Here is a 26,460-nt window from a genome sequence, read left to right on the forward strand (position 1 = left end):
CAGGTTGCACCTCAGACTGTCCAGGAGCTCAATGATGCCCTGGTCCAGATCTGGGAGGAAATACCCCAGGACACATCTGTTGTCTCATTAGGAGCATGCCACAACGCTGGTAGGCATGCATATAGTACAAGTACGTGGGGGCCATACAAACTACTAGTACCATTCTGAGTTGCTGTAATGAAATTTCAGCAAAATGGATTAGCCTGCTGCATCATTTTTTCACTTCATTTTCGGAGTGTCTTTGCATTTTGTCCTTTGTAGGGTGATAATTTTCATTTCCACCAAATGATTGGGCAGCCTTACGTTCATTACCCAGTCCATATCCGGTTATAGCCAGCATGATATTTTTCTCCATTGATATCTGATATGTTTTAAAAGTGTTCCTTTGAAACCCCTTATCATTGCTTCTCAACTTTGCATCCCTCTCTCCACCACCACTCACCTCTGTGCCCCTTTTCCACAGCTCACCTCTACAGCCCCTCATCTACTACTGCTGACTTTTGCATCCCATTGTCCAGCATCACTCATTTCTGTAATGCCCTTATTCATGATCAGTCACCTTTGTACTCCCTCTTGTGCCACTGCTTACCTCTGTACTGCCTCTATCATTGCATACCTTTGCACCCCCTCATCCAACACTGCTCACCTCTGTACCCCTTCTTCTACCACTACACACCTCAGGTCCCCCTAATCCAACACCGCTCACCTCTGTACCCCTTATTCTACCACTGCATACCTCTGGTCCCCGTCATCCTTCACTGCTCACCTCTGTACCCCTTCTTCTACCACTGCATACCTCTGGTCCCCCTCATCCAACACCGCTCACCTCTGTACCCCTTCTTCTACCACTGCATACCTCTGGTCTCTGTCATCCTTCACTGCTCACCTCTGTACCCCTTCTTCTAACACTGCATACCTCTGGTCTCCCTCATCCAACACCGCTCACCTCTGTATCCCTTATTCTACCACTACATACCTCTGGTCCCCGTCATCCTTCACTGCTCACCTCTGTACCCCTTCTTCTAACACTGCATACCTCTGGTCCCCCTCATCCAACACCGCTCACCTCTGTACCCCTTCTTCTACCACTGCATACTTCTGGTCTCACTCATCCAACACTGCTCACCTCTGTACCCCTTCTTCTACCACTGCAGACCTCTGGTCTCCCTCATCCAACACTGCTCACCTCTGTACCCCTTCTACCACTGCATACCTCTGGTCTCCCTCATCCAACACTGCTCACCTCTGTACCCCTTCTTCTACCACTGCATACCTCTGGTCTCCCTCATCCAACACTGCTCACCTCTGTACCCCTTCTTCTACCACTGCATACCTCTGGTCTCCCTCATCCAACACTGCTCACCTCTGTACCCCTTCTTCTACCACTGCATACCTCTGGTCTCCCTCATCCAACACTGCTTACCTCTGTACCCCTTCTTATACCATTGCATACCTCTGGTCTCCCTCATCCAACACTGCTCACCTCTGTACCACTTCTTATACCACTGCATACCTCTTGCCCCCCTCATCCAACACTGCTCACCTCTGTACCCCTTCTTATACCATTGCATACCTCTGGTCTCCCTCATCCAACACTGCTCACCTCTGTACCACTTCTTATACCACTGCATACCTCTGGTCCCCCTCATCCAACACTGCTCACCTCTGTATCCCTTCTTATACCACTGCATACCTCTAGTCCCTCTCATCCAGCACCGCTCACCTCTGTACCCCTTCTTATACCACTGCATACCTCTGGTCTCCCTCATCCAACACTGCTCACCTCTGTACCCCTTCTTCTACCACTGCATACCTCTGGTCTCCCTCATCCAACACTGCTCACCTCTGTACCCCTTCTTCTACCACTGCATACCTCTAGTCCCCCTCATCCAGCACCGCTCACCTCTGTACCCCCTTCTTCTACCACTGCCTATCTCTGCACAGGCCCCTTTGGGCAGTGCTGGGGTGAGTTCAAATGACAAGGAGACTCCCAAGTTTCCCAGGTGACAGCAGTGAGAAGGATGCAAATATCTACAGGGAATATGAGAATGTTATAGTTACTTAGGAGCTGGAAGACAGAGAATGTCATCACATGAGTTTAGACTTGTTGCAGCCATTTTACTGGTATCATATGATTCATTTGCAAGCAGTACATTTAAGATTTCTCTGGTATCTGCTTCTCTTAGCCTTTGTAAACCCTTGCAATTATTGAGCTTTGATAAAGGGAGAGCTCTGTGTGACGTTCCCAAATACCTACTGGAGGGTAGCCTTGGTTGCATGTTAAGCTGCCAAACCAAAGTCAGTGAGCAGTTTGAATAACTGTCTTTTCCCCCTAACTATGCTGTATTAATAAGCATTGAGCTCACAGCACCTTCTGGATGCATACCTTCATATATGTATATTGGGAAGCATTAAAGGATCTTAGAAACAGGCCACCCCTTACCTCTCTAGCTGCTTGTAATGTAAAATAATTCATAAAGTTCCTCGAAAAATCACAACAAACACTAAAGTTGGGTTTCCGTTGGTTTCTAACAGCTTAGAGATGCCTGCTGTGTGTTTGTTAGAAGGCTGGCATTTGGTCAAGATTCTGCTAACACAGGGCTCATTTACATGAGTGGTAGCCCTTGCCACCCCTCTGAAATGCAATCCACTGGGCTTTTCAGAGGGCAGGTGACAGATGGCTGGGAGGTGATATGTTGCCTTCTCACCGCCTATTTTAACCCTCGAAAGCCTGCGCCACCATGACACAACCCTGTGCATTACATGTGGTTGTTGGGAAGTTGCATTGTGGCCCAACGACAAGGGGTAAAAATGTTACCGCAGCAAATGTAACCCCCCCCTGTGTTAGACTAAGAGAGAAGCCAGAGGGCTGTAAATGTACATCTGAACTGCCACAATGTGCACAAGCCCATAGAAAATGGCTGAGATTTCTGTGCTTCCGTGGATAGTTTGTTTTAAGGCAATTCTACTGCTTGTTTGTAATATGTTAATACTTTGGTGTGTGTAGAATTCATTTTAAGTTACAATGGTTGTGCATGATGAAACTAAGTAAAGCTAAATCAGCAGAATTTTAAATATTTAAAAACAAAATGTTCAAATTCTTGCATAAATAAGCCCAATTGTAACTGGATATCTTTAAAATTAAGAGGCTCCATCTCTGCATATCTCAGCTACACTTGTGGGCTACAACTTGGGCTCAACTGTCATGTCTGTTCACAAACTTCCCATTTTAAAAATAACTGGTGAGTCTGAGCCAGCCTGACTATTTCTGGTAGCAGATCCTGTATGTACAGTTCCTGCAGACCATCTATATTTACTGCTGTTGTGCAATAACATTGTCATTTGTTTCAGGGGAATGAAGTCCCTGACATTCCTGGGGAGCAGGTGACAGAAGAAGAATTTACAGATGAGCAGGGGAACATAGTCACAAAGAAGGTGGGTGGAATACTTCCCTCTCCATAGTCACCCACATCATCTCTTGCTTTATACCCTATCTTGTATTTATTGTTTCATGCTGGGTTACCTCATTGTGATTTCATGAGCTAGGTTTAACAGGTAACTTCACTCTAAACAAAAAAAAAAATGAAAAACATGTTTTTTTCTGCATTTCCGCTGCATTTCTACAAATTAGTCTTTGATAAAGAGTACATTGTAATTGAAAAAAGCCACAACAGCACATTATCAATTCCAACAGTATAACTTTGCATTTATTTTTTAGGAACTATCTCAGACTTATTTCTCCACATTTCAAATGTCAGGCTGTACATAAAACTTCATTGTCATTTGGGATTTTATCTTTGGCTTTATATTAACCACAAAAAGGTTGTCCCAGCGGCTGACCTCCTGTATGGTTTGTAAATCATGGGATCAGTCTCCCCTGTCCACTTTTTATCTTCTCTAGCAATGCATATCTTGTGCATGAGCCTAGACATACAGTATACAGTTGAATGTGCTTTCTCCCATTCTGGCCACATATGCTCCAATTGTCCTTTCAATATTTCGGAAATGCCAGCTGCCTGGCTGTTACTGATATCCAGTGTGTTTAGTACATTCTGTCTTCTCTCTGACTCTGGCAGTCATGAGCCTAGCTTTTTCAGAAGTAGATTTGCAATAGCAGCCTCCCTTTTACTATCAATAAAGGTTTCCTTTAAATCTCCAGTTTTCCTCTGCTCAAAATATTGGATTGCTGGCAAATGTTTGCCAAAACATAAAACGGTTGAAGTAAAGACTGTTTACTTTGCAGAGTTAAAGTTATACTAAACCCAGGACCCTGTTTTCACTATATCTGGTCTCCCACAGTACACACAACATGGAAATGCAATTTTTTTAGTAAATATAAACTGCTAAATAACTTTTCTATCAGCAGTTAGAGCAGTCTTGTGGCTTCTATCAGTATTCAGCCAAGCACTAGCTAAAGCTTGTAGGAGGAGTTTTCTTTCTGCTCCTTGTAGGATGCAGAACCGCTGACCTCTGTCTGGACAGTGCTAATTGGCCCTGTGCTGATCACATGCACTCTCCTAAAAAAACAAAAACCTCTCTAGCAATACACACCAAGCTGAGCATGTGCAAAATGCCTATGGTTCAGTCTGTCTTATCAGGAGATAAGAGGTGGTCGCTTGAAAAAGGGGAGGAACAGAAAAGACAGGATCAAACTGCCTTTTTATACAATGCAGAGGATTAACCCCTTAGGTTACACAGTGAGTATAACAAGCATGATTTACTGCATATACAGGCTGAATTTACTGTTGTGGGATTAGTGACACTTTCATGTTGGTAATAAGATGAAGCCGTGCTCCTATTGAATATGTAGTGCAAGGGAATTAGGAACCATATTTTTGTTAGCATGATTAGCTGGCTGGATGGTGAAACAGCTTTATCTTATTTATTAAAGTATAACTAAAGGCAAAACTGTTTTTTAGTTTTGGATAGAGCGCAGAGAAATTAGAACCCCTGTGAGTTTTTATTGCAGTCTGTGCCCCCCCCCCCCCCCCCCTTAAGAAGATTTGTCCTCTCTACTTGTCCAATTTACCATTATCATCGAAAATGAAAGTAAAAGAAAATCACAAATTTTGGGTTGTCCCCAGAAATGTAAGAAGGGGAATCTTCCAATGGAGACACTAGTTCTGGTGACCTGGAGGTCCCCAAGGAATTCCCTTAATCTGCAGGGATTTTCTCTCACTTCCTATTTGGCTATGGGACAGGAAGTGAAGGGAAATCTGCAATGGGACACAGATGGTGAAAAAATAAATCTGACAAGAGTTGTAACCCTGCCTTGCTCTATTCAAAATGAAAACAAAAAAATGTTACCTATAGTTTTACTTTACGCTTGATAAATATTCTATTTGCAAATACAAAAGTGTTCACTCTTTTATTATTCATAGATTTGTAGAGTTACTTACCAAATAGATTTTGCTTTGTTCTTTTCACCTCAGTATGTGCCAAAATGAGTGCAGAAATTGTAAAACTGTTTGTCATATGTGCCATTTCCCTAGACATTTTCGCTTTTAAAAACAGCCCCCTAAAGGCTGTAGTAAATTTTGTTTAATTTCGTAGTCTTTCAGAGCTCCTGGTACACAAGTGATCTGCAGATTTGCTGTTGTATGTCTGTAGAGTGGCATTTTGAGTTTTGAGTCAACATGTTCCTTTTGGTATGTGGTCCAGAAGATGATATCACTGTACAGTTGAGCAAATTTCTTTAGATGGTTTTTCAGTTCCAGAAACATATCTTCCATCATAGCAATACTACTAAACCATACTATACTATACTATACTATACTATACTACTGCTATGATGGAAGATGCCAAAATGTATCACACTCTTCTGGAACTGAAAACCATTTGAAGAAACTTGCACAAATGGAAAGTGATATCTTCTTCTTGACCACATGCAAAAAGGAACATCCAATCCCATGAGGACTCCCCTCTGTACCAGGAGCTCTAAAAGACCGCAAAATAAAATTATCAGCATTTTACTACAGTCTAGAGAACCAAAATAGCTCCACCTTGGTCATTTTTTGTCTTTCCCTTTGGAGAACACAGTGGAATTTATTTACTGAAGCTGGAAAGTGCAAAATCAGGCTCACATCTGCACAGAAACCAATCGGCGTCTAACTTCTTAAGCTGGTTCAATTAAGCTTTGTCAATAAAACCTGGAAGATGATTGGTTTCCATGCAGACGTGAGCCTGATTTTGCACTCTCCAGCTTTAGTAAATAAACCCCAGATCACTAAGGTCTTCACAGAAGCCCGCCTCACCACTTGCCCCCTGGACCCTATCCCCTCACAACTCCTCCGGTCACCCCCCTCCTCCATCATTCGCTCCCTCACCCACATCTTCAATCTCTCCCTCTCTACTGGCGCATTCCCCTCCCCCCTAAAGCACGCGCACATCACCCCCATACTCAAAAAACCCTCCCTGGACCCCACTGACCTGAACAACCTTAGACCCATCTCCCTGCTGCCACTCACTTCCAAGCTCCTTGAGCGTTTAGTCTACAATCACCTAAGCGCCCACCTCACTAACAACTTCCTTGATCCACTATAGTCCGGCTTCCGTCCCCTACACTCCACCGAAACCGCCCTACTTAATATCACTAACAACCTGCTAACCGCCAAAGCTAATGGCCACTACTCAGTCCTCCTACTCCTCGACCTCTCCGCAGCCTTTGACACAGTCGACCACCCCCTCCTCCTTACTAAACTACACTCCCTTGGCATCAGGGACTCTGCTCTCTCCTGGTTCTCCTCTTACCTATCCCAACGCTCCTTCAGCGTTACCTATAACACTGCCACCTCCCCCTCTCTGTTGGGGTCCCCCAAGGCTCTGTCCTCGGACCCCTTCTCTTCTCCATCTACACCTCCTCCCTTGGCCAACTCATACACTCTCACGGCTTCAACTACCACCTCTATGCCGATGACACACAAATTTACCTCTCCACCACTCACCTCACCCCCTCACTCTCCGCCCGCATCACCCACCTCCTAAACGACATATCAGACTGGATGTCGCCCCATTTCCTCAAGTTAAACCTTTCCAAAACCGAGCTCCTAGTTTTCCCCCCAGCCTGTGAACCCCTCCCCATCGTCTCCATCATGACTAACAACGCCACCATCAATCCCACCCCACACACCAAAGTCCTAGGTGTCACCCTGGACTCAAACCTTTCCTTCCAACCTCATGTCCAATCACTATCAAATTCATGCAGGCTCCACCTCCGCAACATCTCGAAGATACGTACGTTCCTCACCCCAGACACCACTAAACAACTCCTACACTGCCTTATTATCTCACGCCTAGACTACTGCAACTCCCTTCTCACAGGCCTAGCCAAACACACGCTATCCCCGCTCCAGTCTATCCTGAACTCAGCAACTAGACTCATCCACCTCACCAACCGCTCCACTTCTGCCACCCCCCTCTGCTAATCCCTTCACTGGCTCCTGATTGCCCAACGCATTCAATTCAAATTACTAACTCTGACATACAAAGCCATTCATAACCCTGCCCCAAACTACCTCATTGACCTGATACCCAAATACCACCCTACCCGTGCTCTTCGCTCCTCCTCCTACTCTCTAGTTCCCTGGTCTCCTCCTCCCACGCCCGACTGCAGGACTTCTCCAGGACTTCCCCCATCCTCTGGAACTCCCTACCCCAATCCATCAGACTGTCACCTACCCTCCTCACCTTCAGGCACACCCTGAAAACCCATCTCTTCAGGGAAGCCTACCCCACCCTCACCTAATAGCCGTTCTCCTCCACTCCTCCTACCACTCCATCCCCCACAGTCACTTCCTCCTGTACCTCTACCCCCTCCCTCCTAGATTGTAAGCTCAAAAGAGCAGGGCCCTCGAACCCCTCGTGGATTGTATTGTTACTGTATTGTCTCATGTTCTGTCCCCCCACTTTAATGTACAGCGCTGAGCAAACCTTTTGGCGCTATATAAACACTGTATAATAATAATAATAATTTATTAATGTCTGGATTTTGTCTTGTGTCTTCTGTAGATAGTCCGAAAGGTCCTGCGCAGAGTGGGGCCACCAGGGTCCACAGATTTGGGGGACAATGAAGACTTGATAATTGAGGGGACATTGCAAGAGCCAGAAGAGCTTGAGAGTGAGACACCGAATTACCTGAAATATGCAGTGCTGCACAGAGAGGTATGATGTCCCCATGTAGTCCCTCTTCATCTTCATCTGCTTTCTGTCTCTTTCTTCCCACCTGCTGCTACTTGTCTTGCCCCAGACTGGTCACCTGTGACATAACATCCACACAGGGTCTTATAATTTCAAGCATTTCACCTTGCTTTCCAGATTTTTAATATTTAGAAAGGGGTACAGAAAAGGTGCACTTCTGATAAAAACAGAATGTTCAGAGTTGATCTGATACCCTTTACTGTACAAATCAATAGACTGAAGATAAAAGCTTTAAAAACATTTTAAGCTGGTCACACTGTTTACAATTAGAATATACAATTGCCATTAGGGCTTGTGCTGGTAGGCAAATGCACCGTGCTTTCAGGTGCATTTAGCCTACAGTTGACCGCCTTCTGATCTGATGTTGATCAAGGTAAGAGAAGATTGCACAGACAATGTACTCTTAGAAATAACACATATGGTTAACCGTGGTTTGAAGATACCTGTATGTGGATCCCACATCACATTTCATGCAGTTGTCACACTGTATGCAAAGGTTGCTGAAATTGTAAATCGAATGATGTTTGCTAGCTGAAAATTAAATGATATTGCCAGCACTCCTAAAAAGTTCAAAGAGTAGTTTATTTCTGAATCATAATGACACAGGTAGAAATTAAAAAGGCTTCATTATCAAGAAGGTTGCCAGTAACACGGTGCACATACATAATGTAATTTTCGTAATTTTCCTTGCATGTGCAGAAAATCAGGGAGACAGACTACTAAAGTTTATTGGGTTTAGCTTGTAAGTACTAGTAGCCTGAAGAGCAGTTTGTAGAGCAAGCATTTAGGAAGCCTTATAAAGCCTTCATCAAGGTTCAAGCAGGTTTTTAAATCCCTTCAAGGTGCAAGTTCACATTAAAAAAAAAATTAAAAGGTTAACAAGGACTATTCATCCTTCCCACTCCCCGCTTTACTTCTGTGGGTGATGAGTTGTCAGGGTCCATGCAGCCGGTGCAGCAGTCCAGGAATTTGAAATCTGCACTCTTCTTCCTTCTTTCTTCAGCACTTTCAGGATGCATCAGAGCAATTCTGATTGATCATTGCTGACACAGAGCATTGCTCTGATCTTTCACGAAAGTGCTGCAGAAAGGAGATTTTAAATCCCTGTACTGCTGCACTAGCTGTGTGAGCACTGACAATGTTAAGTACAGCGGAAACTGGAGGGTGGGGGTGTACAGCGCTAGTTCACCTCATATTTTCTTAAAAGGTGAACTAACAATTTAAAGAACTCTTTAGCTGCAGTCTGGGAATGTTGAATACTGAATTTAAAGTTAACTTGACCTGGCCTAAAACAATTCTAAGGTAACAACTATGTTGAAGTGTAGGCACCTTGTGATACCTTCAAGTACCTCTAATAGTCTTGAAATGAGGGATCCGAGGCCCAGAATGTACAAGGAGCCTCAATTTGTGCCCAAGTTAAAATTAATCTATGCCCCTTATGGTGCTAAGGCCCACTCCCTGTAATCCAACTATGAAAAGCCAAAGCCTCTATTGCCCATTGATTTTCTGGCCTTTTGACGGATAAATGAAAGGTGAGGTTTAGTACCAGGAGGCAAAACTTTACTTCAGCGTGACCAGCTATCAATGTCCTATGTATAGGTTTGGGAACCAGAGAAGACAATTAGAAGACTAATGCATGCACTTGCAGGCACCCCAAAGTGCCCAAACCTCAGCACCGTTATTACCTTGGAAATATGTAAGACCATTTAGGATCACTTTAATAGGAGTGCTGGCTGCATTTTTAAACAAACTGCTTGCATACTTTAGAAATGCTCAGTCCACACTTTCATCTTTAGTTTGGTGGTATGAATTGCTAATATATAGATACATTCATATATCCTTTTTACAGGTCATCTTTTTTTTCACACACTCACAGTGTACAGAGCTGTCTTCGCTGACCTTTGTCATGTACTTGTTCTTTCTCTTGTTCTGTCTTGTGTTTTGTGCTCAATACTCATTCTTCATATTTTTCTCTGTCCCATTTATTGTTGTGTATTCCTCGTGTCTCTTTCTCCACGTCTACCTCTGTTGTCCATGTGTGCCCTTTCATCTCCCTATTCCTAAAAACCCATGTTCCCTCACCGGGCTGCCCCTGGCAGGCAGAGGACGAGTTTGACTCTCTGAGGTCAGAGGTCGGAGACGGGAGGAAAGGGGCACAGATTGTGAAACGAGCCGGCACCAAACGGGTGCAGCAGTGAGACCACAAATCTGGGACACCCAAAATACTGGGAAACGCCCAGGTAATGCAATTTAGTTTGGGAAAATCCCAGGTAACATCCTTAGTCTGTAGTACATGTGGACTAACCGGGACACTCTGTATTTAACCGTAATGTAGAAGTCCAGTCTAATCTAAGCTTAAACCTGCTCCCACCCTCATTCTAGTCCCTGTACTAACTACCCTGTAAAGGAAAGATGTATATATTTGCCTAATCTAAGCACATTTTGATCAGATCCCAGTGCCGGATTCAGGAGAGACGAGGGAGCAGTGGACAACAAATGCCCCTTAGTAAGTCTATGGGTAGCGTCACCGCCCAGGCACTGTAGCCATTGTCATTGCTCTGTCCTCTGCCCTGAACCCGGTCGCTGGAGAGCTCATGTGACTAGACCAGAGCACCCTTAGAAAAAGTAAGGATACACATCTTTTATTTACAAGGTAGTTAGTATAGATCTTAGAAAGGGGTTGGGAGCAGGTTTAAACTTAGATAGACTTAGACCAGACTTCTACTTTAAAGAAGTCTCACCAGATGTTCATAAGGCTTGGTAAATCCCCAGGGGACCATGTTAAATCGGCGCTGTGCTTTCTAAACAGCATTATTGGGTAGCTAGACCTTTCCACCACCCATGCTGTCCGACAGTACTGGACAAAAAAGATGAACTTTGACCAACTGTGCATAGAAGAGTGGGGGCAGTGTGGACATACAGCCTGCACATTCCCTACTCCCTCTGAACACTGCAGACAACATCCACAGCCCTACTTACTATGCAGACTGTGCCATTGGAAGCTACTACACTAATCTCTCTTGGACAAATGTATTGGCTGCTGGTGTGTATTTGCTGTTGCCGGCTTGGGTTTTTGTGAATGACAGAACTGTTTCCCAGATTCTGCAAGCTGCCAGTGACTACTGTAGTCATCTGCCAAGAACTGGCTAGCAGCTTGGGGGGGATAATTGATTGCAGGCTCTATTTTACCGGTAGCAGAGGAGGCACAGCTTCATGGGATGTGATGGTTTGTGGAGCGTTTATCTTCATAAATGGAGCAGAGGAGGCATCAGCTGCATGGCAAGGAGGGCTGTAGATCTGAGAGGAGGCTTTTGCCTTAAGTGAACCTCCCCTATAGGAGCATCCATAATTTGGGCTTATGCCTGGGTGGAGCTGCAGCCAGCACTCACAATACTAAACAAGACATTTAACTTACAAACCACAGCACTGATTTAATGGACAGAAGTGCTGTGCACTGGGTACCCTGAGGGATTTAACAAGCCATTCTAACTTCTGGTGAGAGTTCCTTTTGAAAGTTAACTTGTTGTTGTGGAGAACATGATATGCTGTGAAAGAAAGGGGTAGAGAAGGCAGACACTGCCCTGAGTATTATGACTGTTGAGGAAGAGTGAAATAAGCAGGAGTAAAAAGCTCCCGTGTTCCTGGAAGAACCAAATCCATTTCCCTGTACATCAAATCCTTATGACTGTTTTACCCTTTAGTCTCCTGGAAAACACTTGCATTGCACTGCATACTTTGTGACCAATCGTTAACTGATAGCGTTCAATAGCCAGGCGTGGTTTATAGTATTGTATATGAGTATTGGGTTGTACTACTAAAGGCTGAAAGATGGGATGCTCTCAGAATTTTATACACAAGCAGTGGGGGGTTACCATGAGTACAGGGATACATAGTGTATCTCTTAAGTGCCAGCCTTGTAAGTTACACAGGGAATGGTGGAATAGCCTGGCATCCCTCTGGCTCTGGTATGGCATCACTGGTAAATTGGTAACATGATTTCACTGCTAATATGGAAAATTTAAAATAATTTCATAAACAGAACAATTTTGCCTTTGTTAACAAAGCCCTGTGCCAGTGCTGTACTGCCAGCATGGCATTGTGAGGATCCCCTGGTCATACTTAAAGTGTAAGTAAACCCTAACAATTAACATCAGTTATTTGGTTCTCCTATAAATCTGTAAATATATCATGAATATAATTTTGTTATAAAATAAATGCAAAAAATACTTGTTGATCCTGCCATAAACCTTGTGAAAACTTCCTGTGCTGCACTCTAATCAGTTAGCATTGATCCCAATTCTATCTGTGGACTAATGAACACCACATCCTATCTTGTGAAATAAGGAGAGGAGGAGGTATTCTGCAGTCCTAACATACTACTTGTCTTAGGGAGAAAACATTGCTCCTCCACAGATACAGTACGGTGAGTGAAGTGTGTTACTGGCAGAATTGGCAGTAAAAATAAAGGAAGAGAGGCCTGAAAAAAGAAGTGCAAAGCCACTATTAGAACTTCTAAGCTGCAATAAATGACCATTTTTTTTCAGGTTTACGTATGCTTTAAAGCTAAATTCTGGGCTCAAATACTGTAATTTAAATCTATTTCTCCATAGCCACAACAAATATAAATCCTCTATGTTTGCACCAAATGCCTTTGTAAATCCAGCATAACAACATGAGTGGGCAGATACCAGTCACTCTGCACAAGGAGCGAGAGCAGCAGTAACTGTCCTTTATTACAGGAAGCTTTGAAACAAAGAAAAGTTTCATACCTGTTTACTGCACAAATCTGGCTGAAATGCACGTCTCTTTTATTCAGAAAATATTTGCTTATCCCACAGTTCAGCTTTAACTTTGCCACCGGCTACTCTGCTAGCACTGCAGAAAAACAGTATGGAGATAATCTGGGCTAGATCTGTCTGCTTCCCCTCTGCTCCTCCTTCACAGCATTGTTTATTACTGAAGTATACGTACCCTTTAAAACAAGCTAATTTAGGTTTGTGATTTCTCACTTAAATTTGATTTACCATCATAAACCAATAATTGTTCCTTCTACCGTGTAAAGTATATCTCCACAACGTGTAACCTACCCATTTAAAAGGTCACAGCTCCTTTGTAAGCGTGAGTATTGACTTTTTTGCTAACTATTTTTTTTGGCTGGAATGATTAAAAATATGTTTATATGAGTGGATTTGACATTTATTTTTCATTGCTGATAGAAGAAAAATGTGAAATATTACAGCTGTGCCTGTTTGTCTCTGCCACCCGTAGAGACACGGGACTGCTGTGTCAAATTATAATTCTCACTTATTGTACCAATAATATCACCATCATTGACCTCTTATTTATACTTCACCCACATACTGTAGTCATCTCTTTCAACCTGAATTTATTATAGCTATCAACAGTAAAGCCTTCCATCATTTATTTCATTTAATTTTCTATAGAAACCTTTTATTATATCCACCAGCATTAGAATGATAGCAAAACAATGGATGACACACATTGAAAGTTAGAAAGTGGAATTAAAATGGTAGATTTCTTCTGATCACATTATTAAGAGTATAAAGTGCGCTTAAGATAATAAAATAATACTAATACTAATACTGAAAGTGTGAACATATGAATATTTTCTTAACCTATTGCAAAGTACTTCCCCTTGTCCATTTAGCATGTTTTACTTTACTGTGTTATAGTAATTCAAACTATCTTTTCTATTTTCTCCACCCAGCGCTTCCTAGCATGGTTGTCTCATGGCTCTTTCCTTATTTCTCTGTACCTCCTCCATGCTTGCCCATTTTCTCCAGATCTTTCCTCCTTTTCTCTATGTCCTTTTTCTGGAAACTTCATTTTATTTATCTTGCTGGGTGCATTTTCAAAAGTACTGATCATTTTGTCCCTAGCAACCAATCACAGCAGTTTTTGAAAAGGAAAAATGGTCGGTATGGCCACCAAGGTCAGGTCTTCCTTCATACCTCTGATTATGGAAGGTTTTGGGGCTTCCAGCCATAACCTATATGTTACTTACTCCCCATGCCCACCCTGTATGTTCGACACACTCTTCTGTATTTGCCACTTTCACAGTTCATAACAACTGGTGCCTACTGGGTTCCTTTCCTTTTCTTAGCTTGTTATCATCTATTGTCTATCCAGTATCTGCCTCTGCTCATGGCATGGATCTCTAATTCTTTTATTTTCTCTAATTCTTCATGACAACATCTGATCCTCTGCCCAGGAATGATTTCGCTTATATCTACCTGTGGTAGCTGCCATAACGTTGACCCCTTTCCTTAATGACTACCTTTTCCCATAATAATATTCTCTCTGATTCCTTTCCCTCCTCTGTCCTACTACAGTGTGATGATGTTCCCCAATATATCCCCTTCTGTGTGCATGTGAAAGGCACCTCTGACCTGGCCATCCATTCATTCTGTATGATCTCTCCACCTCTGTCTAAAAGAAATCCATTCTACATAATCTATTCACCCTGCTACATTCCCTCTACCCTGTCTGATATTGTGCCACAACATGACCTTTATGTTCATCCTGGTATTTAATTCATGACCTATATGACTGCACCTAATGTCCTTAAGCATGGTCCCCTCATCGATTCTGTTCCATTTTCTTCACCTCTTAAAACAATTCCTCTTATTCATAGGAAATCCTTTTACAAGTGTCCACCTCATTATTTGGTGCATTGTTTTTCACTACCTTTCTTATTTCCTAACCTAGGATTTTTTTGTATCATTTTTGAAATCTTAACCTTAAATTTCCATTATGTTTTTGTTACTATACTTCTGTCCCTTTCCAGTTTGACTTCTGTTAGTGTTGGTATTAGGCATAGTGATATACAGTAGGTGTCCTACCCATTTACCCTATCACTTACCTTGGTCATATCATTTATCCAATCACACACTATTTAATTCCCTCTTACGAACACACGTTAGCACGGCTCTCCATCTATTTAATCCAGTTCCATCACCCATATGGTAAGACTATATACACGGAGTTTATTCAGTAATACATGTAAGAAGCAAAGTGCTTAATGCAAAGTGCAGTAACTCATGGCAGCCAACCAGAATTTATTTTTCTGAAGACATATCAGTATTGGATGGATCCGTATTGGTTTGCTATGATTGCTGCTCATAGCCCTTTACTCCTTACACTGTTTACTCTTTTTACAAATTTACTTTTTGAGATTTCATGTTCAGCACAGATATAACATGCATTCCTCTACTAAATATTCCCTGATCAATTATAATTAAGTATGTGTGTAATTGATCTGAACAATGTGCAGCAGGAATGACTTGTGTGTGATATAAATGATTGACTGCAAGACATATAATGAATTTCGAAAAGATTGCTTTTATTTTAATCCAGAGAGTATAATAACTGTTGGGATCATTTTTACACACCTAATAACATTGCATTGGCATACACATCAATGTAGGAATGGGAACTTTGGCACAACTGTGCCCCCAGATATCTGGGACAGAAAGTGTATGGAGTCCAATGACTCAATACACACATCAAAGCATTACCTTCAATGCTTACTATGCTGAATTCGAATGGATGGGGGACAGCAGTTTGGATGGGTCCTGGGAGTTCTGGATGTTCAAGGCCCTTTCATTGCATTCTTCATAATGAAAAAATAAAACCCAGCACAGATAGTGGGACCCCCTGATAATGGCCATAACAGGTGTGTGGAAGCAGAAACTGAAGATCAGATATTTTACCAACAAAGTCCCCGAGAGATATAAGAAACTGTCAGGTAGTTTTACTTTCCAAGATCTTCTATAAGTTGGAATATCATTTCTGGATGGACTCACCATTTGAGTTTTTGGGCAAAAAAGTTTGATCAGTGTTGCAGACTTGAATTAGAAATCTTTATCCTAAATTGGAGATGACTTGGAGGAATGTGTATTTAGCAAAGGATCTGCCAGCTTGAAGCAAGTCTGTTTTAATAACAGGACACAGTTGGTGGTTTCCTGGCTCTACGCTGGTTAAGGACACGTCCACCACATGAGAGGCACACCTCCAAAGGATGAACTTCACAGGGAAATTAGCGCCTCATACCAGTTATATGAAAAGTATCACCTTTACTGCTGTGTCACCACTCGTAACACCCATATCATAGAAAAATACGATTGTAGAAAGCTAGTATAAAAATGTGCTTGTCTTTAATTTTATTCCCTGGAAAAACTGAGCTCTTGATTTAATTTCTGCCTACTGTTGCCATGTACGACTGTGTCAGTTTCCATTACTTCTAAATACACGCATGCATGCATTCTGCATTCATACAAACATGTGTAATGGGGCTGTCATGGCTGACTGGCTGGAAATAATACTAGTTGCCTGGCTGTCACTGACCTGGAACATGCAAGTTTAAGAATGAGGTCTGAGATCAAAAGTACCAAAGCTGTTGGATAAGCATGACAGCCAGGTAATCAGTGTTTTCTGAAGTCAGCAATGACAGCCACCATATTCCCTCAGTGCAGGTTTTATTTTGAACATGTACAACGTGGAGAGATATCTGTGTTATATTTGGGTCTGTGTGCGGGCAGCCTCCTCCCTGTCACTTTGTCCGATGATTTATCCTTTGATAATCTGTCTGTGGTCTCTTCTCTCTATACCACCCAATGAGAACATTAGACCTGAGCTGCCCCCCCTCGGTCCCACTGGCACTGTGCTTCCATGTGACATGGACAGAACAAGCAGGCCTTTTCAAGGCAAAGATAAATATAGATGTACGATGTCACACCTGTGGATGTACAGAGCGATGGGGACATTTCAAAGTCTTGTCATCAATCTCACATTTCAATGTAACATCTTAACTCAGACATGCCTTGTACAGATATGCCCAGCCATGTACCATGACATTTCAGTATACATCGATCAGCCATACATATATGACCACTGACTGGTAAAGTGAATAACATTAATTGCCTCATTACAATGGCAACTGAAAGTGGTTGGGATATATTGGGCAGCAAGTGAGCAAGTTGTTCCTGAATTTAATGTGTTGAAAGCAGAGAAAATGGGCAAGCGTAAGGATCTGAGTGACTTTGACCAGGGCCAAATCATAATGGCTGGGTGACTGAGTCAGATCAACTCCAAAGCTGCAGCTCTTGTGGAAAGTTCCCAGTCTCCAGTGGTCAAGACCTACCGAAAGGGATCCAAGGAAGGAAAACTGGTTGAACCAGCAACAGAGTCATGGGCAGCTAAGGCTCATTGACGCACATGGAGATTGAAGGCTGGCCTATGTAATCTGATCCAATAGAAGAGCTACTATAGATTGCAGAAGAAGTTGTTGCTGGTTTTGATTTAAAAAAAATGTAAGACCACACTATGCATTGCAATTTGTTGTTTATGGGGTTGCGTAGCTGAAGATCAGTCAGCGTACCCATGCTGACCCGTGTCCACAGCCAAAAGCACCTACAATGGGCACGTGAGCATCAGAACTGGACCACAAAGCAATGGAAGAAGGTGGTCTGGCCAGATCAATCATGTTTTCTTTTACATCATGTGGATGGCCGGGTGCTTGTGTGTCACTTACCTGGGGAAGAGATGGCATCAGGACGCATTATGGAAAGAAGACAAGCTGGTGGAGACAGTGTAATACTTTGTCTAGTCAAATCCATGCTTCGACTGGTCAGGGCTGTTTTGGTGGCAAAAAGGGGACCTATTCAATATTAGGTGGGTGATCATAATTTAATGGTGGATGGTCATAATGATATGGCAAATCAGTGTATATCCCTCTACAACTCTTATACCAACTATTCTCATCACTGCTACCCTACAGGTCATTGTAAAGGTGCCTATATTATTATACAGGATTTATATAGCGCCAACAGTTTGCTCAGCGCTTTACAATATAACGGGAGACAATACAGTTCAATACAAGAGGGTTAGGAGGGCCCTGCTCCTTGGAGCTTACAATCTAGGATAAATATGTGTTACAGTCTGTGCAATCTTTGCACAACCTCGTTTATTACTAACAATTATGTAGTTGGAGGGCCTTCCTAAACAATCCATTCAACTTCTAGCCAATCAGGTTGGTTCCTGCAGTTGTTGTTAATATAAAACTGTCTATACATATTACAATCTGATGGAAAATCTCCTAGATTTTACAAAAACCATGTAGTGTAATAGTGTGACTAAACAGACCATTCTGTTTCTATCTAAATGTGAAGGCCATTATACTACATCATATTTCTAACTCTATTGAGGATTGTACAGTCAGATTGTAAAGTGTATATCTATTCTAAAGAAGATTGTACTATGAGATTGGGTTCAGTCATGGTCCCACCTAGAATAGGCTCAATTAACAAGACTTTACACCCCGGTCACCTCAAACCCTACTTTGAAATCGTGCGACTTACAGTGAAGTCACACGATTTCAAAGTCGGATGACATGGCGATTTCAGGTGCAATTTGCAAGACATCTGATACAGATGTCTATGCAAATAGCACCAAAAGTAGTGCATGTACTACTGTAGAAATCAGTGAGGCTCTGACCAAGTCAGAACCACACCAATATGACCGCCCTAATTGCGGACAATAGGCTGCGATTTGGCATATGATTTGCAAGTCGCATGGCATCGAAATCGCATGCCAATTTACATCCAGGGTGAACGGGGTCTTAGACAAGGATAAGGACCTTTATCTACCAGGTGACTGTAATTTTCAATTCTTGTTGGGCTCGGCTGAGAATACCTGTCATTTGAAAATGTAAATGAATATCTCTATCCTGGTGTATCTAAGTGTATGTATGCATCTGAGTGTGTATATGTGTATATGTATCTGAGTGTATGTGTGTATGTATCTATCCATCTGAGTGTATGTCCTCGTTCACATCGGTGTACCTATCTATACAACCGAGCAAAGAGCCATTAACACAGCCGCTGGTTTCTGTTTGACAGTCATGCAGGTGCATGGCTACAATCGCACACTGTGTAGATTTGGGGACACACATCCACACAGCTGTCAAATGGTGCACAATAGTATTCCCCTGTTTATCTATTACACAAATAACAAACCCCATAAGATACAGAATACTCCACTCCTGAGCTGATTTAACTTTTGAACAGACGGTTTGTTCATTGAGAAACGTTTAGGAGCAGTGTTTTCTGCTGCTTGTAGAATGCACTGTTTATTGAATAAGCCCATTTAATTTACTACCATCATTTGTTCAGTATACCTCCTAGGCGCTACAAGCCATACACTGGAATGCAACACCCATGAGCTTGCAGCAGTCCCTATTAGCCCCCCAATTGTTCTGCCAGCACAGCACCCCCAAAATAATTTGAATCTGCCCACTGCTGGTGTGTTATGCAGGTGACAGCCTTTGGTAAAATATAATAGGGGCACTGGGAATTTGAGCAGGGGGGGTTAATTGGCAACAAAACTGGAATTATACTGGCAGCAGGACAGCCAAGGACACAATTGTAATAATAGAACACAAGAGACAGGACATGATTAATTAGCAGCAGCTTGAAAGGACCGGGCTGGCATTTTTGTATCCATGCTCAGGCCAGTATAATAATAAGAAAGTGCCACCTTGAGCCCCAGCACATTATCACTACAAGGGCTGCTATGTAAATCACACCATGCCTGTAAAAATCTGAATTTCCTTTTCTTCTCTGCAAATCTTCGTTTTTTTGACTAATTGTTAATAACCAGAGTGAATATGACTATTAGCATGTATATTGTATTAACAGATATTAGCTGTCATGTGATATACTAGTAAATGAAGGATAACGCCACATGTTGATTCTATTACAGGTGGAGTGGGCATATTCTGATTCCTTGCTAGGTTGTTAAAGGCTGGATTGGAGCATTTGGGCTTACCTAGTTCATACATCTATTCATAACGCTGCGCATACAGGTGACAATCTAATTGTACAATCTACTTTAGATTTACCAACAACTGCAAGGTGTCATTATCTACCAAAGCGATCCATTCAGTTTGTATCCAAGCAGGTAAGTCCCTCTACATAGCTTTTGGTGAATCTGAAGGAGATTATACAATTAGATTGTACTATATGTGGTCAATTTAAGAGGAATCCAGCAGATTGTGTTTATCAGCAGCCACTGGTAGAGGATGAGTGAATTTTGCCCTTCTCCGACCCAATGTGGTTGATTTAGTAAAGGCAATGAGGCTGTTCGCACTGCTTGGGAAGTTACACTGTTCAAGGGGTTTTCCTCAGACTTTAGTGAATTTGGTGAAAGAATACCTAATCATATGCAAGGAAAAAAGAACAGCATTCTTGCTTGCACATGATTGGATGATTGAAGGCAGCAGAGCTTTACCTCATTCACTAAGTCCTGGGAACACTTCCCTTGCAAAGTGCAACTTCCCTTGTAAAGTGAACAGTCTGTTTGTCTTTAGTAAATCAACCCCAATGTCTTCTAACCCCAGAAAGCATAAGGTGACTGCACATCTGCAAGAAATGAAATGTTAGTGCAGTTTAGTGTAGGCCTGAACGTTTGTAACAGTAACACTATACCATTGGTCACTCAATTGCCTCCAAAGTGACATACAGAACCAGGGGCGGACTGACAACTCATGGGGCCCCTGTGTCCTTGCCCACACTCAAAAAAGCCTATAAAAAAAGGTACCAGGGGCATTCTATGGGGCCCCTACTGACCCGGGGCCCTCGGGCAGTGCCCGAGTGACTGAATGGTCAGTCTGCCCCTGTACAGAACTGTAATATGGGAAGGGCTGCAGATGATTCACTGATAAGGCGTCACTGGTCTGATCATCCTTCTGGATTTATTTGGAAAGCCAAGGCATTCTAAAAGACATTTTCACATTCTCCTTGCTTTTGGTTTATTGCCCCAGTACAAGGTGATATTTCTATTATGACAAATCAATAATGTCATAAGACCCTTGTTTGTTTGGGGGCTAAATAAGGTACCTTGAGTTGTGCTGTCACTTTATGAACTTCTTGGAGTATTTGGTCTAATAAACTTGAATCCTCTGTACTTTTCTGATTCTCAATGCTGTGAAAGTGTACTAAACTTCCAAAATGCTAACAAAACCCTCTAACACTTCTTCCCCACTCTGCAGAATTACACCTCTAGTACGAGCTACTGAAGCCGACCCGAGTGATGTCTACTGCAGCCCACAGACTAGGAACCAGTACAAAATGGAATTTCTTCTTCACTCATCTATAAGCAGACACCTCCCTCCCCAAAAGCATCACAAGCAAGAGGGGTCCCTCCCCCTTCCAAAGTCCGAAGAAGACGCTCGCCCCCTGTATGCTCACGGCATGAAGAATTGCACCCTGCATGTTACAAAGTAATATGCATGTGATGACATTGGGGAAGAGGACAGTGCTGCCCCCCTGCCTCCTTCCCTGTTCCCCTGGACCCATTCCCTTCTCAGTCCCCAAACGGGGGTGGCCATTTACAGGATAAGACTGGAAAAAACAAAAAGTGGGTGACACTTAACCTTTTTCCTTCTTCACCTATCCCAGCTGCAAAGCGCTTTGTGTCTCAGATACTACATGTATATCAGTACTGAGTATGTCTATACACTCTGCAGCGGCATTAAAAGGAACACCTCTCCGGTTCCTCTCACTCTATAGGCTGTCCATCGACACACAGCAATAGGAGTAACCCTCAGCCCGAGGACGGACCGTCCCACAGGCCGCAGGGCACAGCACAATGTCGACCGGACAGACCAGGCATGGGTTCTGCATGTTGCAGTTTATTTGCTCTTAATTTCCTTCAAAGCGAAAGGGCTACACGTTAGAGATACTCAGTATCGTTATGCAGGGACGCGTCTTCAATTGAAGAGGGCTACAAAAAAAGTGTATGTAGATACTCAGTACCACTATACAATGCGGCATGTTTTTTGTTTTTTTTCCAAGGTGGCTAGGCATCAGTAGAGGCACTCGGCACCATTATACAGTGCAGCATGCTTATTCTCAAGCTACTGGTAGTGCATAAAGATAGTCTGCATTATTGTACAGTGCAGTACGTTTATAACAGGGGGTATGAAAGTGTATAGATAAAACTAGAATCATTATTACGCAGAGCAGCATGTTTATTATCAGGGGCTGGGAGTGTATAGAGATACTCATTATCATTATACAGTGCAGCATGGTCATGGACAGTCCATCAAGATGCTCAGCACCTCTGCACAGTGCAGCATGTTCATTATCAGGGGCTGAAAGTGCATAGAGATGCTTCCCGGTGTCTTTATACAGCACAGAATGTTCATTATTAGGGGTAGGGGGGTACGGGGATGAAATTGCCCCCCTGACTCAGGAATGTGGTTCCAGCTTTAGGGGGGGAGGGGAGAATTCTATCTATTAAAAGGATTTAGCCTACCCCCTCCCCACACAGTTATCCCAAGTCCAGACCCTCCAGCCCTTCTCCGGAGAGACAGAGCACTCACCTTCACAACCTCTCCAGCGCTCTTTTTAGATGCAATTTCTGATATGCATAAGAAGCTGATTGTACAATAACTGCTCATATGGGAATAAATACTATGCAATATAAGCTGAAACAGTCTTGCTCAATCTGTGCCAAGCGGCTGCAATATTCAGAATCGCCACACGGGGGGGATGCAAAATCAGAGTTTTGATGCTTTACAGCTACGCTATACTTCATGGTGAGTTGAAATAGCACATCGTGGGGGCTTTATGTTATGTTAGGCACAGGGGCGGACTGACAACTCATGGGGCCCCCGGGCAATAGGGGATCATGGGGCCCCTGTGTCCTTGCCCAAACTCTAAAAAGCCTATGAAAAAAGTACCAGGGGCATCTCATGGGGCCCCCTACTGACCCTGGCCCTCAGGCAGTGCCCGAGTTTCCAAATGGTCAGTCCGCCCCTGGTTAGGCATTTAGCCATGATGCGAATCCCAGCAGAAAGAATCTACTGATTTCGTCTGCTGGGATTGACAGCTGTGTGCGAATAGCTGTGGCCGATGAGCCAATGCAGTGCAATGATAGACTCTCCGTGTTCATCCACAATCAACGCAGGTAATCGATGGCTGTGCAAACTGTGGCCACCAACAGCCTGTCACTGCACTCTAGGGGTTTGGTAGCAGATATCCACATACAGCTGTCAATCTCATCCACAAGAATTAGTACATTCTTGCCACTGGAATTTACAATGTGCAGTGCAGCCTTATTTCTTGTGTATTTTTTTTCTGGAGTATAGATTTATTTTTTTTAATAAGGAACACATTTACCATAGCACAGTGTACAAAGTGGGGTGACAAATAGTATGTTATGTGGAGCCCAGTATACAGAATAACATACAGCTTGAGCAAGAATGGGCACAGTTATCATAGTAAACATGGAGTTTATAATATCTGCACCACAAATCAATCTGAACTCTGTCATGCGGAGCCTAATCTTACTTCCAGGGTTACCCTGATCTATAAACTATGGGACAAGAAAACAAAATGGCTCCACTGGTTATACTTTCCATAAGACGGTTCCAACTGTCATTAGGCAAAAGCATCAAGATCCACCATGCTGAGAATATGATCACAGAGAAAACTTCAGTATGAAAAAGAGAATTAGAAACTACAATAAGCATGCAAGGACAAAGCCATCATTTGAGGGGCTAGCAGCTCCATGTTTTCACTGACAGAGTATAAAAGAATGCAGAGGCAGCACCCAATATGGATCAGGAGCTCTGTCCTCTGGCAGATCAGGTATGATTGTAACTATTGTTTCTCCTAAAGAACGTGTGACGTTTAATATGGCTGGATCGCAGTATAAGAAAGATTGTCACATATGGCCAGATAATTGTGAACCCACTATGCCAAATTCAGGTAAGTGGGAGACGGTGGCTTGGGATCCCCTGAGGCACAAAGTCTACGCACCGGATGGCTTTCACCAGAGCTGCTTGCGGTGGAGATGGAGTTTGCTGCATGATGGTGCCAGGTTTTGACCCCCTGGTTCACCCTGCTTAAGGTGCAGAGACAAAGCCATGCAAACAGATACTGAAGTGGAAAAGGAGTACTGGCAAAGCCAAGGTGGGCAGCAACAATAAGAAGATCCAGGAAACAGACCAAAGATCAGGGGAGGCAGCAGACAAGTAAATCGAGAGAGAGCTGAGGTCGCTACATGGAAAGTCAGTCCAGCAAAGGAACAGATAGGAAGTAGGTGCACAGGGGTTACAGAGGATATAAGGAACCAGACAACACAGGAGTCACAAGGATTGTAGAAGAAAATAGGGTCACAGGAAGTCAGAAACTAAGAACAAAGTCTTGAAGTAGGAACTTTGAGAACAGGGTCCTAGGACTAGGTATAACTTATTGCTTAGACCAGTATTAGTCGCATGCGTCCCCAAGACGGCTATGAATGCAGCCCAACACAAAATGATAAACTTACTTAAAAATGTTGATTATCTTTTGAAATTTTTGTAAAAATGCGTTTACACTTAGTGAACACATTTGGCTGAAGAAAAATTTGACAATGTCTCTTTGCTGGACTTTTATAAGTTTTATCTTCCCAAACAAAAATATCCCATTCTTCACAATCACACCTTATTTATGTCATCAGTTTTCAGCAGCACGTATATTTGTAAGCAGCTATTTTAAAGATTGAAGCACACAAAGGGCAAAATTAGAACCAAAATATCTGATGAGCACGTTGAGAATTCATTGAGAATTGCTACTACATCCATGAAACCAGATATTGATGCGTTAGTTTATCAAAAACAGTGTCAAATATCGCACTCATTTTATGTTGCCCTCTTTTACTTTTATAATAAAGAATATTGCAAAAAATAAAGTTTTATTACTCAGATAGGTACATTATCTATTTCGGTTATTGTTAACTTGTGACTAACTTTTTTGCTCATCAGCTATCCTTATTGTTAGTGTATTTTATGTGTGGCTTAAAAAAATTCCTCTTCTTCCAATGTGGCCCAGGAAAGTCAAAAGTATGGCTTAGACAATGGGAGCGGATATGAGCATGACCTAAATAATGAGAAAAAATGGCAAACTGGGCAAGAGGTGGCCATGGAGAACGGTATACTGATCATTAGGTGAGGCAGGTAATGACCATAGCTACCAATCGTGTGTAACAAGACAAAGCACATGATCGTAGATCTACAGGTACCAGCGGAACCAAAGCAGCAAGGAGGTAATGTCAAACTACAAGCTTGTGGAACCACAGGTGACAGAGCATTGCAGAAGATCTGTGACACATCTAAAAATGTCTAAGTCCCACAATGGATTTTCAATAGTCTGCTGTAGCTGCTCATGAATGGCACCACACAGAAAATGCCACGTTAATGGTTGTCGGCACACAATATATGCAAACTATTTATTAGAAATGAGGAAGACACTAATGTTTACAGACCTGTGGCTCAAGAAATTTCTTTCTCATGATGTGCTGGTAACCATTTCTACTACAATTTATGGACGGAGGCAGACACTCCAATATCAAAAAATTATTAGCTATGTTTATTTTATTTTTTTAACAGGTAATCATTACAGTTTTTCTGAAAGTGTTTAGCCCATGCAGGGCAAATGAACAGGTCTTCTTTAATGCCCCCTTCCACATCAGTACATTATCGTCTTCTTTACCGCCTGCTCTGTTCAGCCACTGGGAGTGAGAAAGGGAAGTCCTGTTTATAGCCGTATTAAACCCAAAAAATGATTAAATTGCAACTTAGTAGTTCTTAGATGTGGTGGTTGCATTCCTTTTTTTTTTTTTTTAAGGATTTTTCCTTTATTTTCACCTAGTGAGCCAGCCTGTAAGCCTGTTATTTATCCCACTTCCTTTAACAGACCAAGCTGTCCAGACAAATCAGAGGGTTAAGACAAACCATTTACCAATGACAGGGGTGCTTACAATGGTCAGGTTTTATACAGGTCAGGTTTTTTATGTAAAACCTTTATCCCAAAAGGAACAAAAAATAGTAACTGCCTATAAAGTGTTAGCTGGAGTCCAGCCTTAATGTGATAGTGTATCTAAATCTGCTAGTCCAACACAACTCTCTCCCCAGATTGACAATGCTGCAGTTCAAAGGGGTCTGCTTTGCTACTTCATCCAAAATGCAGGCACCCTTTGACAGGAAAGTATGTTACTGGCTGAATAAGCAGATGAAATAAATACAAAAAAATCATAAAAAAGAAAACTAATGTAACCACCACATCTAAGGATTGGTAAATTGCAATATATTACATTTTTGTTTTTTTGGGTTTAAAACCACTTTGAGCTCCACATCACTCCAGTCAGAGCTTACACAGGACTCACATCTCTCTCCCACCCCATGTGACAGCACTATGC

At 42.6% G+C, this 26,460-nt stretch overlaps 1 protein-coding gene across 10 annotated transcripts in view; it reads left to right on the plus strand.

The window, feature by feature from the left end:
- ANK1 (ankyrin 1) overlaps positions 1 to 22,711 on the plus strand; it is a 371,616-nt gene extending 348,905 nt beyond the window's left edge. For 8 of the 10 annotated variants that reach the window (XM_089670260.1, XM_089670268.1, XM_089670261.1 and 5 more), the window contains 4 exons: positions 3,352 to 3,435; positions 8,008 to 8,160; positions 10,296 to 10,436; positions 21,266 to 22,711. In XM_089670260.1, the coding sequence (XP_089526386.1) occupies positions 3,352 to 3,435; positions 8,008 to 8,160; positions 10,296 to 10,394 (336 nt within the window). In that variant the 3' untranslated portion in view covers positions 10,395 to 10,436; positions 21,266 to 22,711. Of the gene's footprint in view, positions 1 to 3,351; positions 3,436 to 8,007; positions 8,161 to 10,295; positions 10,437 to 13,258; positions 13,315 to 21,265 lie in introns of all 10 variants that reach the window. The other 2 variants (XR_016311732.1, XM_089670265.1) reach the window with 2 other exon arrangements.
- The last annotated feature ends 3,749 nt before the right edge of the window (positions 22,712 to 26,460 follow it).

Source organism: Staurois parvus, unplaced genomic scaffold (assembly GCF_062004578.1).
Source record: "Staurois parvus isolate SC_StPar_1 unplaced genomic scaffold, SC_StPar_1.0 ptg000088l, whole genome shotgun sequence".
Classification (NCBI taxonomy): domain Eukaryota; kingdom Metazoa; phylum Chordata; class Amphibia; order Anura; family Ranidae; genus Staurois; species Staurois parvus.